Source organism: Meles meles, chromosome 11 (assembly GCF_922984935.1).
Source record: "Meles meles chromosome 11, mMelMel3.1 paternal haplotype, whole genome shotgun sequence".
Taxonomy (NCBI): domain Eukaryota; kingdom Metazoa; phylum Chordata; class Mammalia; order Carnivora; family Mustelidae; genus Meles; species Meles meles.
The window spans coordinates 36,463,828-36,475,384 of NC_060076.1; the positions used below are offsets into that span (position 1 = coordinate 36,463,828).

General features: G+C 51.5%; 2 protein-coding genes across 6 annotated transcripts in view; one reads left to right on the plus strand and one right to left on the minus strand.

The window, feature by feature from the left end:
* The first annotated feature begins 1,387 nt into the window (after positions 1-1,387).
* Positions 1,388-8,265, plus strand: LOC123952802 (olfactory receptor 13C7-like). The gene is made up of 2 exons (XM_046022327.1): positions 1,388-1,496; positions 6,233-8,265. Exon 2 carries the CDS (start codon positions 6,577-6,579, stop codon positions 7,648-7,650), a length of 1,074 nt encoding a protein of 357 aa, XP_045878283.1. The 5' UTR covers positions 1,388-1,496; positions 6,233-6,576; the 3' UTR covers positions 7,651-8,265.
* Positions 1,848-11,557, minus strand: part of TMEM8B (transmembrane protein 8B) — a 49,606-nt gene continuing 39,896 nt past the window's right edge. For 3 of the 5 annotated variants that reach the window (XM_046022321.1, XM_046022317.1, XM_046022323.1), the window contains 3 exons: positions 11,405-11,551; positions 11,156-11,272; positions 9,977-10,906 (listed from right to left, as the gene is read on the minus strand). In XM_046022321.1, the coding sequence (XP_045878277.1) occupies positions 10,571-10,906; positions 11,156-11,272; positions 11,405-11,551 (600 nt within the window). In that variant the 3' untranslated portion in view covers positions 9,977-10,570. Of the gene's footprint in view, positions 1,947-9,976; positions 10,907-11,155; positions 11,273-11,404; positions 11,552-11,557 lie in introns of those variants that run through there. The other 2 variants (XR_006820725.1, XM_046022318.1) reach the window with 2 other exon arrangements.

Below are 11,557 nucleotides of genomic sequence, written 5' to 3' on the forward strand. Positions count from 1 at the left end.
TAGTATAGATGCAAAAAATCCTGGGAAACTATGAAAAAATATTGAGTTATTTCCACTGGATGATGGGGTTAAATAGGATTGATCAGATAGAGCTGATTATTTTCTTATTTAATTCCAATAGTTCCAATATTTATAATATGAACGTGACTTTGAGCTTAAAAATAAGGTGATGCATTTTTTTTTCTTTGACAGAGATCACAAGTAGGCAGAGAGGCAGGCAGAGAGAGAGAGAGAGAGAGGAGGAAGCAGGCTCCCCGCCAAGCAGACAGCCCGATGCAGGGCTCGATCCCAGGACCCTGGGATCATGATCTGAGCCGAAGTCAGAGGATTTAACCCATTGAGCCACCCAGGTGCCCCCAAGGTGATGCATTTTTAAGAAAAGGAAGATAACCAGGCTCCAGAATGGAGCACTGATGAGAAGGCCTCCAGCCTGAGGGACGAGAAGTGAGGAAGCCGCTGCCCTGTTCCAGGCTCTCACGGTGGGGATGGGAATAAGTCAGGGGCAGCCTGACCCGGTGGGTAACCAAAAAGAGAGAGGGCAGCTGAGAAACACTTGGGATACACAGATGACTGCAGAGCTAGAAGACGGAGAGAGAGGCCTGCAGGATGCAGCCTGGGTTTCTGGCTTATTAGGTGGCCAGCACTGCCGCCCCGAGACAGGGATGGAGAAGATGAGAGACACGGCGGGATGGTGTTGAGTTCCAGGTATCCACAGGTGACAAGAGGACATTGTTCTATGAGCATGGAGAAAACAAGTGGTAACAGTCTTCGAATGTTTGACTTTGACCTGGGATCTTGATAAAGATTCCAGAGGACAAATCACCGTATACGGGGAATATCTGTAGCTGCTGCTGCTTTATTTAAGGCTGTGTTGTAGTCTCTACAACTGTTTCAGCTGTTATTCTTTATTATGAAAGGAAGGAGAGGAAACTTGGAGAGACCCAAGCACCTGACAGAACCCAACTCAATATCCCTCACAAGTGCTCACGGCCTCACGCTCTGTACAGCAATGCGCTTTCCGGAACTTTCATGAGTCCTGATCCTCACAACATTCCGGAATGGAGACACCCTTTTCCTAGACCAAGACACCCATGCCTAGGACAAGGTGGCAGCAAGACCCAATCGGAGTCTGTCCGGTGTCTCTCCTGTACCCATCTCACCACAGCCAGGCGCTCCCAGGGAAACGCACGAATCCTGGGGTCTCTAAGGCCCACAGCTGCCAAACCTGCAAACGTGTATAGTTCCAGAGTTTGAACTTTAAATTGGGCAGGGACTGTGAGATTCCCCAGGGCATAGAGCAGAGAGCTCTGTGGCAGGGGACCAGGAGGCCGGTCCTCGAGCTTTGGCCCTGGCCCAGCCCAGCCCAGTGTGTCTGCTGGTACTGAGCTCAGCACTTGCTGGCTCTGCTCTCCCAAGCCCTGGGTCAGGACACCTGGCAGCCTGCTCCACCCACCCACCTGTGTGTGCTCATGCCACTGGGCCACAGGTATGACGAGGTAAGGACGATCCATAGTCCAGCATGTGGGCTATTCTCATGAAATCTTTTTTGAACATATGAAAACCAGAGTATTTGCTTGTGAAAGAAGACATAGTGATACTAATGATATTGGCTACCACGTACTGATTACTTACCACGTGCCAGGCTCTGTGCTAAGAGCTCTGCATGCCCCATCTCATTGGATCTTCAAAATAACCTCACAAGGAAACACTGTGCTTATCTCCACTTCGCAGGTAAGGGAGGTGAGGCTGAGATAACTGCTAGCAAGTGGCAGGTCTGGGACTTGAGCCCTGGTGGGTGGGACTCCAAAGCCTTTACTCACCTGCACTACCATCCAGTGAGGAAGTGGTCAAGCAGGAATCCTAGATCCAGGCATGTCAGGGAAATTGCAACAGAAGCTTCGGTCCTTTTATGCCCATCCCCTTTCTTCTAAAATAATTTGTGAAGCCTAAAATATTAAATGGTTCAAACTAGATTTGCCAGCCAATGAAATTGATGTATTTACCTTGCAAAGTAACCCTGGGTCTGTCAGACCTTGGGGATGAAAGTTGCTAGACAGAGTGAGGAAATGTTTCAGAAGGGACAGGGTACTCTATGTCACCTAATTGAGTGGTTCCACTCACAGTAGAAATCTGACCAAAGTCATAAAGCAGAATCAGAACAAAAGCTACCATCAAACCTGGATCCCTCACTCCTGTCACAGGGCTCCCGGTCCTGGTTCATGGCATCACCCTGCCTCTCAGGAGCTCAAAAACCGGGGTGTGGAATTCAATAGTTATTCTCAGAGACACTCGGTTTCCTATCTCTCCATGAACCTGATTTTCCAGGACGCGACAGCGTGTGAGATGCTGGCAGGTAAAAGCCAGAGTGATTTTTAGAGTGTATTGGGAAACCACCTCATGCCCAGATATTCAACAGATTTCAGGTTTGCCTTCTCCTAGCATGTGGTAGGGTCACACAGGGCCAGGGAAGTGGGGCAGAGGTGACCCGTGCCACTTCTGGGGCGGAGCATGTAACAGCTGGTGTGAATGCCTAGTGTGTCCTTCCCCAGACATAACTGGTGATGTCCAGATGGTAAGGCCTCCCTCAGCCAGGGTCTCTGAGGAGCTCGGCAAGGAACAGAGCCCCTGAAAAGCTACGAAGGACACGGAGAATGAGGAAAAAACTGTTGTCATGGTAAGCCACTAAGATTATGTGTGTTACTGCAGCAAAACCTAGCTCAGCGTCACTGATGCACCCAGGGAACGGCGGCTGCTCCCGACGTCCCCTCCTGTGCCCACGGCGCAGTCAAAGCTGCCGGTTACCTGGAAGCACGATATTTCCTAGACACAGACCTGTTTCTTTGGGGCCAGAAGCCTGTGTCTCCACGAGCTGGCTCTAATTTCCATGAATGTGTTATAATTAGACTCTTAAATGGTGAGAGACCCACTCCTCTCTGAGTAGCTCCTCAGACAGAGCAGGGAGAAGCCCGGTACCCCCAGGGCTCTTCTCCAGAAATCACAACAGCTCTTTCTCTGTTGCTATGTGTGCGCTTGTGGGGAAGGTGCTCTCAAGACGAGACATCTGGGATGAGGGATTTGGGGCAGCAGAACAGCACGGGTTCTCAACGGCAATCCCCAGCACCCACCGGGTGTTGGCACCGGGGAGCAGCAGTGATGGATCGGACACAAGCCTTTGATTACAACAGCTCCCAGTCTATGAGAGAGAGACCGCACACCGCCACACAAGGCAAAATCGAGTACCCTGTGCTTATAGCTGTGAGCATCGTGTTGTTGGGATGGTCAGTTCTACGAAGGCGTCTGAGTAGGCTATGCAGAGGAGGGGTGTGAGAGCCGAGCCTCAAAGGATGAGTGGCAGAGAAAGGCTGCTCCAGGCTGAGGAAAGAGCATGAGAAGAGGGACGAGACAGGAGTGTGCGGGTTTGTCCATTAATGGGGAGTTGTCTAGTGAGGCTGGGCAGGGTGTGAAGGGATGGAAGGGAGACAAGGCAAGTGGGCGGGCCAGCGCCTGTTCTGAAAAGCCCTTAAATGCCTCTGCCATTCTTACTTGAGTCTTTCTGTTATAGAGGAGGGAAGGAAGAGAAACTAGGAGCCAGGTGGTTTCCCATATTTCACCTGCTTGAGACCCCTCCCAACACACACCCTTAGGTGTCAGAATTCGAGGTTAACATAGGTAATTTTGTAGTAACACACCCAATAAAGACCAAACCCTTATATTTGCATCTGAAATGCTGTGGGTATAATGCAGACACGTGAAGTCATAACCTAGAAAAGGTACTTCCTTTTAACTTCTTTACAGATTTCAAGTTTTACTTTGTCTTTCCATCCCAGGTTCTCAAAAAGAACCTCGAGTTTTAATGTCCAGAGAGAGGAAGTGACATGTCCAAGGTCAGCTAGAATGAGGGAATGAGTGTAAACTCTGCTAGGGCGGAAACTGCATCAGCTTCTGCTGTATCCCCACCTCCCAGCACAGGGCCTGGCACATAGAAGTGCCCCACAGCTATTTGTTTAATGAGTGGATGAAGGAGCCACCACCACACTCACGCAATTCTCTTTTTGCCAAACCTCAGCAAGAGAAACCTTAACCTTAGCTGTTCGTGCAGATAAGATTTAAGGTCACGTTGCTGACCCAGATTAATCCACTGCCCCTGTGCACTCTAGAAATGCCCTTAACAATCACCCCGATTCAGGCTGGAGGAGGGGAAAGTGGCACAGGCTCTGGGGATGGAGTGGGTCAGGAGAGACACTTGAGCTCTTATCAGGAGGTGGCAAGCACAGATCCAGCAGGAGCCCTCTGGCTGAAGATACAGTCTTTGCTCGGAATCCTCAGACAACAGGTGGTGCTGGGAAGCTCACGAGCATCTTTGTGGGTATGTTTCATCTGAGCTACACAGCACTTCCATTTTTCAAAGGGACACTGAGTCTCGGAGACGCCACATGGCGTAGTCAACCTCACACAGTTAAGTAGGACTGACTCTGGGGTGCAAAGCTTGAGTATCTGTTGAGTGACTTCTCTTGGCAGTACTCACTGCGGGTGGTAGGGGAAGGAAGGAGACAGGGTCTTACTCTCAAAGGTAGTAGAGGAGACAAGTGCACAGCACACGGCAGGAGAACACAGAGGGACAGAGAAGGGCTAAGAGAGTGCAAGAAAGGAGGTCACCCCTCAAGAGGCCAGAGGGAGAGGAGAGAGAGAGATGGAACTGTGGTCTGAGGGACGAGCAGGAAGTCCCCACAGGGGAAGGGAAGGAGGGCACTCCTCTAAAAGGGAACTTCTTGGGGCACAGAGTGGCTCAGCCAGTTAAGCTGCTGACTCTTGATTTCAGCTCAGGTCATGATCTCAGGGTCCTGGGATCGAGCCTCTAGTTGGGCTCCACGCTGAGCAGGGAGTCCGTTTCAGGATTCTCTTTCTCCCTCTGTCCCTTACCCTGCTCGCTCGCTCTTTCTCTCTCTAAAATAAGCAAATAAATCTTTAAAACAAACCAAAATAAAAGGGAACTTCTTGGGCAAGATGTAGCACTGGAAAAGACAAGGTCTATTCAGCAGAGGGTGAGGCCACCACCCCTGACGAATGCTAGATGCACTAAGGTTGAGGGATGAGCGGCAAAATCCAGCCCTGAAGGGTGGGGCTCCAGAGCTGTCACAGGACATCGGTCTCTCAGTCAGCCCAGGAACGAGGACGTGACTGTACCTTCTGTAGGTTAAATTTCATACTCAGCTCCAATTTCTGCTTTAGACCAGGGGTCACATGGGCCAGAAGACAGCCTTCCTGCCTAACAAGACTGCGGTGCCTTGGGGACATTAGGGCTCCCTCCTGTGAATATCTGACACTGGCATTTCCCCAAGAGGCAGAGCAATGAAAGCCATCTGGGAGAAAACTGAGGCCCTCCCCCACTTGCCCTCCTTTTTAGAAAAGTCACTGACTGACAACGCCCTGCCAGATTAGAACCTGGTTTTCCCTCCTCCTGCGACATCACTGCCAAAATCATTCATCCCACAAGGCAATATGGAGGCTAAGAAGGGAGTCAATTGGCTTGCATGACCACTGGAATATATATGTTCTTGTATGTTCTTTTAAAAATCAACGGATGAGGGGTGCCTGGGTGGCTCAGTGGGTTAAAGCCTCTGCCTTTGGCTCCAGTCATGATCCCAAGGTCCTGGGATCGAACCCCGCATCGGGCTCTCTGCTCAGCAGGGAGCCAGCTTCCCCCCTCTCTCTTCCTACTTGTGATCTCTGTCAAATAAATTTTTAAAATAATAAAAATAATGTTAAAAAAATCAGTGGATGAGAGAGCCACCTGGTTGGCTCAGTCAGCTAAGAGTCTAACTCTTGACTTAGCCTCAGGTCATGATCTCAGGATCCTAGGATCAAGCTCCGAATTGGGCTCCCCACTCAGCAGGGAGTCTGCTTGTCTCTCTCTCTCCCTCTGCCTATCCCCACACTCCTTCTCATGCTCTGTCTCTCTAAAATAAATAAATCTTTTTAAAAAATTCAACAGATGAGGGAACAGGGCAAAATCAATGATAGCCTATCATTCCTTAAAGAGAGATAACTGCACATCAGGCTTATACATCCTGTGGAGTGAGAATGTTTGATCCTTAACACCCAAAGGGACCACTCATCCCTCACCCATGGGCCTGCAAGAGCTCATGTCACCTGATTCAGGGAAGAAGGGGCAGCCTTATGATAGGTGTGGTATGTTTCTGTCCACTTATTTTTCTTACTATTGTACCCCCAGCACCTAAACAAGACCTAGCACAGAATCGATATTCAAAGCACATTCAGCAAATGAATGAATCTGAAATACCATGAGCATAATTCAGCCATATGAAGTCTTAACCTAGAAAAGATGCCTCCTTCAACAGCCAAGAACAGTAGATTATGACGGAGTGTGCCAAACATGAATTCTCCTCTCTTGTCTCCGCTGCCCCCATCATGGGAAGAATGAGGAGGAGCCTAGGGGGCGAGAATGTCCTCATTTCCCTAAGTCACATCAGAGCTGCAGAGCTGAGAGCCAGCTTGCAGTCTTGAAGTCCAACCCTCTCACTACACAGATGGTGAAACTAAATCGCAGGGGCAGAGATGACCTGCCCCAGGTCAAGTTGCTTGGTTTCCAGGCCAGCAAGAGCTTCTTCTGACTCACGTGTGGTCTGGACAGGAAGGAGGGACAAGGAGATGGCAAACCAGACGGCTGTGACAGAATACGTCTTGCTGGGGCTCCAAGAGCACCGTAACCTTGAGACGGTCCTGTTTGTGCTCTGCCTGGGCATCTATGGCGTCAATGTCCTGGGGAACTCCCTCCTCATGGGGCTGAGCGTGCTGGACCCCCGCCTGCACAGCCCCATGTACTTCTTTCTCAGCAACCTCTCCCTCATGGACATCTGTGGCACATCCTCCTTTGTGCCTCTCATGCTGGTCAACTTCCTGGAAGCCCGGAGGACCATCTCCTTCCCTGGCTGTGCCCTGCAGATGTACCTGACCCTGGCGCTGGGTTCCACAGAGTGCCTGCTCCTGGCCGTGATGGCCTATGACCGTTACGTGGCGATCTGCCAGCCACTTAGGTACCCAGAGATCATGAATGGGCAGGCTTGTGTGCGGATGGCAGTGCTGAGCTGGGGGACAGGCTTTGCCAACTCACTGCTGCAGTCCCTTCTCACCTGGAGCCTCCCCTTCTGTGGTCACAATATCATCAACCACTTCTTCTGTGAGATCTTGGCAGTGCTGAAACTGGCCTGTGGGGACATCTCTCTCAACGCACTGATGTTAGTGGTGGCCACAGTGGTCCTGACGCTGGCCCCACTCCTGCTCATCTGCCTGTCGTACGTTGTCATCCTTGCTACCATCCTCAGGGTGCCCTCTGCTGCAGGCCGGCGCAAAGCCTTCTCCACCTGCTCTGCCCACATCACAGTGGTGGTGGTTTTCTATGGGACCATCTCCTTCATGTATTTTAAGCCCAAGGCCAAGGACCCTGACCTGGATAAGATTATTGCACTGTTCTATGGGGTCGTGACACCCTCACTGAACCCCATCATCTACAGCCTGAGGAACGCAGAGGTGAAGGCTGCTGCCCTAGCCCTGCTGGGGGGAGGCCTGCTCTCCAGGAAAATGGCCCATCCTCTCTGTTGCTCTTCACCTCTATCATGCACGGCAGGCTAGGTCCATCATGGTAAAGACTTGGAATTGCAGTGGCTGAAACCCACAAGGGTTTACCTCCCACTCCCGCTGCAGGTCCATTAGCAGCTGACTGGTGGCTGGGGTCTGCTCTCAGTCATCGTCTTCATCCCTCTGGGCCTCAGGATAAGCAGCTTCCATCTGGAACACTGCTGCTCACCGTGACACAGCCTGCACTGGCTCTTTGAGCTTCACTTCCACCTCCACTTCGTCCGCCAATGCAAGCACGTACCACAGCTAACATCAAGGGGCAGACGAAGCACACTCACCACGTGTCTGGAAGGAGCAGGGAGACTGAGAAATCTGTGAATAGTCATCAGCAATAATGGCTGCCACACTATCCTACAGTCAACCCAAGAGCCACTAGATATCTGCCTCCCTCTTACCATCACTGCCCCACACATCCAGTCAGTCATGAAGTTCTAGAGAATCCATGGCCTAAGACCTAAATGGGTCCCCTCCTTTCTCCTCATAGTGCCTCAAGAAGCCTTCTCTCTCTCTCTCTAATACTGCAACAGCTGTGTCACTTTCCTCCTACAAACGCCCTTCAAAATCTACCCTCTGCACTAGCTGTCAAAACGCCAATCTGAAAAAAATCCAAAAAACAAAATACCAATCAGATCATGCCGCTCTCCTGCTTAGATCCCTCCAATGGCTCATTTCCCATGAGATAAAAACCAGACCCCCACCTCTCCATCCAACCTCATACCAGCTGCTTTCCTCAGCCCCTCTCCACCCACACACACTCTCCGGGTCCAGGTCCCCTGAACTATTCCCAGTTCCCCAGCAAGTATCAGTCTTTTCTGCCTCTGTCTCCCCCTTGCTTTTCCCTCTCATGTCCAGATGCTTCTTGATCTTTAGCTAACATGTACTGGATCATAGACCAGGCCAAGCCCTGTACTGTGTTCTAAGTGCTTTACTGACTGGGGACCACTTGGAATGAGTGGAGGAATACAATATGGACACTGGTGACCAGAGAGAACCCTCTCCCAATATCTTGGCATTACAGAAATTCATTTAATCCTTACTCAGATCTGCCCCTCTTCCAGAAAACCCCTTCTGACCCCTCCTAGCAGGGTGGGCTCTGTCCCAGCTCTATATCCCTCTTCACAGAGGGACTCTGTCCTGAATCCTAGCTATTTGGTTCAAGCATCCTAGTGACCTGACTCTATATATCCTAATATGAAGGACTAGTGTTTCTGATACAAGGAAGAGACATCAAGCCCACACCTCCTGACTCACCATTCAGTTGGCCACATCACTCTACTCAGGGCCCCAAGGAAGAGACAGAATTGCAGAAAGCAGAGAAAACGGGGATTTTTCCTGGTTTTTGAGCTTTAAAAGCCTAGGCTCTAAAGTCTTCACAGGAGAGAATGAAGGCATAGACAAGAACTAGGAGAAAACCTAAGTAAAAGGGGGTTTTCCCAACGTCCAGATTAATGTTCTAAGCTAGGGAGAAGGAAGAGAGAGAAGGGGATGCAGTAAGAGCACTGGCAAAGAAGGGTCCCAAAAGGAAGAGGCCCTGAGCCACACTCCCTAGGCCAAATCCCCAGACAGATTTGTAGGATCTGAAAGATGGAGGAACTCATGCCTTGTTGGTCAGGTAAAACCCAGAGCAGGCCCCCAGAATAGAAATGGCTTCAAGGTGTGTCTGGGCTATCCAGGCCTCACAGGTCTTTGTGGGTGGCATGGAGGTCAGGGAGGGCCTCAGCACTGAAAATGGTTATGCAGATGGGAACAAGACAGTGTTCTGGGATGGCCTGCCTACACTACTAACTGGGGACCAGGTGGAATGATGGAACTCACAGGGGATGGGTCCAGTGTGGACCCCAGTGACCGGAAAACAACCTCCCAACATCTTCCCATTATTTAAGATCCTCAAGACTCAGCTGTGACCCTTATAGAGAGGAACTTCCAAATTGACAAAGGGTATCTCTCAGGCAAAAAAGATGACACTCAGGCAAAATGGGGGCTCAAAATAGATGTTCTTGTGATATTTCTCGCACATTAGTGATTTGTACCTGCTAGTCCAATTTCCTGAGACCTCAGCTTCCTTTCCTGTTGGGTGTGGGCACCACAAGGGAGGTCTGTCTCACTAATTTAAATCACCCTAGCACGCGCACGTACACACACACACACACACACACACACACCCCTACTCCCAGCAGCTTCAGTCTGCCATGATGGAGCAAAAGGCTCTGGCAGAAGCTCCAGCAGCTCATTCCAGCTGGGCTCCCACCAACCCTGCTCATTTTTTCGGACCTCTCTTTCCCTCTCCTCCCCACACCCTTGGCCCAAGGAAAAAAGGTGGTACAGAACCAGCAAATACTTCATTGGAGACACACCAGAATCCACCTGCATCAACTCAGGATACCAGTGCCCCCAGCCCCAGCCCCACCTGTTCTGCAATCCCCCTCCCAGCACAGCACAGCATGGCATGGCATGGTATGGCCCAGACGCTGTCTTGGGAAGGAAGCCTGAGACCAGAGTTGCTGAGCTGCTGGGAAGATTTGGAGACTCGTTGTCCCCAAGATGGACTCCATTTCCTCTGGAATGATGCCATGTCCTGAGACGGCTTTGTCTCCCTGGGAAGGAATCCATATCCTTAGGAGGGCTCCACATCCCTGGGAAGGACTCCACACCCCTAGGAGGGACTCCTCGGTCCAGAGCGGCTCTAGGGGCCTACACAGGCTCCAGTCCTTAAGGACTCCATAAATGCAGGAAGACTCCAGGCCTTCAGGAAGTGTGCCAGGTCCCTAGAAGAGCTCCATGTCCTTAAGAAAGGCTCTATGTCCTCGAGAAATACAACCTGTCTCTTATCCAGGGAGGGTTCCACACTCCCAGGAAGGGCTCTCTGCCCCTAGGAAGGGTTCATGTTCCCCAAGGGCCAGGCCCAAAGCCCCACTCAGCTGGAACAGATGCTGCTGACAGTGGCCCCACCTGGACCCACAAGGCCCAGCTCCTCCTGCTCATTGATGCACAGCTGGTAACCGCATCCCCGGGCCCGAGCTCCAGATGGGACTCGGTGGTCAGTCTTGGCACGTGGCGGCAGCAAGAAGCCCACGCTGCCAGCGATGAGCATATGCCAAATGCTGTGAATGTAGAAGTAGTTGTCTCGGGTCTCCACAAAAGCATAGAGTAGGACAGCACTGCCTGCAATCAGGCTGCCCGGACACAGGTAGAAAAGCCAACGGCGCCATGTAGGTGGGTAGCAGTGCCGGCGGCGGACGCTGCGTACTGTCTGGGGGAAGCAGAGAAGTGGGACTCAGGGATACAAGGCCTTGGAACCCAAGCCAGAACTGGTCATTCCCAGGCTTCCCGGAGCCCTCGTCATGACCCAAAGGCACCTGCCAAGTCTGGAGTGGGCACCATGAACAGCACAGTGATGATGACAGGATCTGAGCCCAACTTAAACTGGGGACCAGATCCTCAGGGCCCTGCACCCAAGTCCTGCTGGGACGCCCCCCTCCCCAAGCCCTCCCAACCTTACCCAGGCTGTGGCCAAGATCCCCAGGGCGAAGAGACTGGGTCCAAGCAGGTTCCAGAGTCCATGCCGGTCAAGCTGTAGAGCCATAGACAGCAGCATAGCCCCCAGCAAATACAGCACCTGGAGAGAGAGGACTCCAGGGGCTGGGCCAGGATGGCAGGAGGCACTTGGCAATGCCCCCAGGGAGAGGTTGGGAGTGAATTTCAAGTGGACTTTGCCTACAGTTGCCCCCAGGGCCCACTCTGGACTGACCTGCTTGACCACAGGCTGTAAACGCGCCATGGCAATGACAGTGACCCACACGGACATTAAGGAGCCCAGGAAATCACAGAACTGCAGCACATCGTAGTCCATGATGCAGAAAACCACAATGCCTGGCTGGTCACAGGCATGGTAAAACTGGAG